Here is a 2,789-nt window from a genome sequence, read left to right on the forward strand (position 1 = left end):
CTGTGGTCCTTCATGTAAATTGATGCTTCGAGGCGGCACATGAATCATGTGACCTTGAAACCAGCTCTTCTTTGTGAAAGAAGAACATTCAGCTGATACAGCAGTGCTTACCCTTGTGTACTTACTAGCAATTTAGTTATGCAAACACCATTAATACACTTCTAAGCACACTCACCTGTACCCATCACCTTTTCTACAGACTGTCTTTCAGATTAAAAAAACAAAGGCACAGCATTCTCAACAACAGTATGTGGAAAAAACCACTCCTCCTCAGCTCATCTAGAAGTATTTGCTTTACTAGGGCAATGCTTGTTGGGATTTTTGCGAAGATTTGAGCTGTTCAAGGACATCCTCTCTTACCCTAGCTGACTTCACATTAGTTTTCCTTCCTTCTCATCACCTTTTCATATTTCCCTTCTGCTTTATCAGTGAGTGCCCCCATACCTGGGTTATCACCCCCTTCAACCAATACATCAACTCACCCACAGACTTCCCCACCACTGGACCAGGACATAAGAAAGAAAAAAAAAAATAAAAAAAATAAAACCACCAGTTTATTTAGAGAAATCTTTTCTTTAATTGTCAGTCTGGAACGCTCTGATGGAAGCAGACTCAAACCGCAGAGGACAGAGTGATGGAAGCCGCAGCCAGGACCAGAAGTTGTCACATAGCAAAGAGGATAAGGAATGCCACCATCAAACAGAAGAGACCCATGGCCTCAGACAGAGCGAAGCCCAGGATGGCATAGGAGAAGAGCTGCTGCTTGAGAGATGGATTCCTGTATGTTGTACAAGGAGGAACAAACCAGAGAGAGAAGGAAAAATACAAAAAAGGATCCACAGTGAGAAAAAAAAACCCCACAAACAAACCCCAAACCAGAGCCCGTATCACAGAAAGCCAGGATTATGTCACACAGGCAATGGATTTTGGGGCATAAACCAGTTTTATGGCAGGCAGCCACCGGCTGGAATGAGAAAGCCATCATTTTTCCCTGGTTTTAGCAACATAGACATGTTGAACCCTGAAGGCTAGTTTCACCTGCCCTGGCGGCACCAAGCAATGGTTCCTGCTAATAACTAGTGCTTCATTTCTTCTAGAGGCAGGAAGAGCTCCACAGAGCAGCTGCATCGTTCAGAAGCAAGTATAGGGTGGATTCGAACAATTTAGGCACTTTCTAATTTATTTTAATAGAATCATGGATTATAACAACCATTTTATATCCCAAGGAGGACTGCTTCAGTTAAACACATTTATCTGCTTATATACACTACACATGTAGAGCTGGACATATATTCCAGAGAAAGCTCTACTGATCTACCAAATTTAGTGCTGGAAGAAGGGAATAAATTCAAGCCAGCCTGGCATCTTACTTACCTGGCATAGCCAATGATCAAGCTGCCAAACACCGTCCCAATACCCGCTCCTGAACCAGCCACCCCAACCGTGGCAGCACCAGCACCAATGAACTTAGCAGCAGTGTCAATATCCCTGGAAACAGCACTGGTTTGGAACTCGCGGTGGGTCAGCTGTGGATGGGAAACACCACCTGGCTGCAGGATACAGGAAAAAAAATATGCTAATGACACTTTTAATCATAAATATAAACTTTTTTTTAAATAAAACATTATCAACGTTTACCCTCTACCCAAGGCAGAGCAAAATCAGCCAAGCTTGCAAAGCCGTCACCAATCTGGGCTAGAAACTATGTCCCCATATTAGCCATCCTCTTGATATACAAACTTACTCCATCTCAGGAGAAACCATCACGTATCACAGGCAGCAAGCACAGAAATACAGGGCCCAAGGTGCCACATAAGAGTCTCACCTGTACAGTCTGAACCTCAGGCCTGCTGAAAACAGAGACTGAAACTGGTCTGGCCAGAGCCCTGGAACAGCACCGGAACTGGAGTGAAACACAGACAATTAACTCCTATAATTGGATGTGTCCACACTAACCCTCAGAAAAGAACAGTTATTTTATGAAGAACAGCCTTAGAATTTTTATAAGACATCTCAAGAATGAAACAAGACTAAAAAGCAAAGGCATATGCAACTCTAGGATATGTCTAGTTTAGCCAATTGTATTAAGTCCATGAGTAATACCACCACAGACCACACACTGCAGCATGAGTGTCATATCTGCTACAGCAGTTCAGTCATTGCTACAATTCCATACATTTTCTTCGCAATGCACACCTCGAGAGAAAGAGGTAAAGGAGTGTCTCTGTGATAGTTAACTAATCTTTGGAGAAGCCCTTGGGCCTGCAGTTCAATGCACATCTACTAAGATGGTAGGTATCACCCTCCGGTCACCAGAGGTCACCTTGTTTCCCCTCCTTGTTAAATCCACAGTAAAACAAATCCACATGAGCCCACCTCAGCTGAGGGCGTCCAGGACAGCATTTTGAACCAAGCATCACACAGAAAGACTTAACAATCATGTATCCCCACTAAGTATTACTGAACTCTTCTGAAGAAAGGAGACTTACCACAGCTGGAGAGCTGAGGAGAGCCAGAGGAGCCTGCATTTTGCTTAACCTATTACAAATACAGACAAAAAGAAAAAGGAAATGGGAATCCCAACGCTATTGCCGCCAGCCAACACCCCCCTCTCGGGACTGACAGAAAACACGTCTATCTGCAACCCCGTCCCTCCGCTGTGCCCGAGGCTTTTCCCCACCACCCCCACGCACGGCTCCGCGTCCTCCCTCCCCGCCGCCCTCCCTCCGTTAATCCTCCTTTGGGCCGCTCCCCAGGGCTGCACATTTTTGCCTTCCCCGACACGGTCG

General features: G+C 45.1%; 1 protein-coding gene across 1 annotated transcript; it reads right to left on the minus strand.

Moving 5' to 3' along the window:
* Positions 1-552: 552 nt before the first annotated feature.
* Positions 553-2,633, minus strand: ATP5G1 (ATP synthase, H+ transporting, mitochondrial Fo complex, subunit C1 (subunit 9)). The gene is made up of 4 exons (XM_010585494.1): positions 2,490-2,633; positions 1,826-1,903; positions 1,375-1,550; positions 553-778 (listed from the first exon to the last, which is right to left on the minus strand). Exons 1-4 carry the CDS (start codon positions 2,526-2,528, stop codon positions 664-666), a joined length of 408 nt encoding a protein of 135 aa, XP_010583796.1. The 5' UTR covers positions 2,529-2,633; the 3' UTR covers positions 553-663.
* Positions 2,634-2,789: the final 156 nt, after the last annotated feature.

This window comes from Haliaeetus leucocephalus, unplaced genomic scaffold, assembly GCF_000737465.1.
Source record: "Haliaeetus leucocephalus isolate CR32 unplaced genomic scaffold, Haliaeetus_leucocephalus-4.0 Scaffold110, whole genome shotgun sequence".
Classification (NCBI taxonomy): Eukaryota; Metazoa; Chordata; class Aves; order Accipitriformes; family Accipitridae; genus Haliaeetus; species Haliaeetus leucocephalus.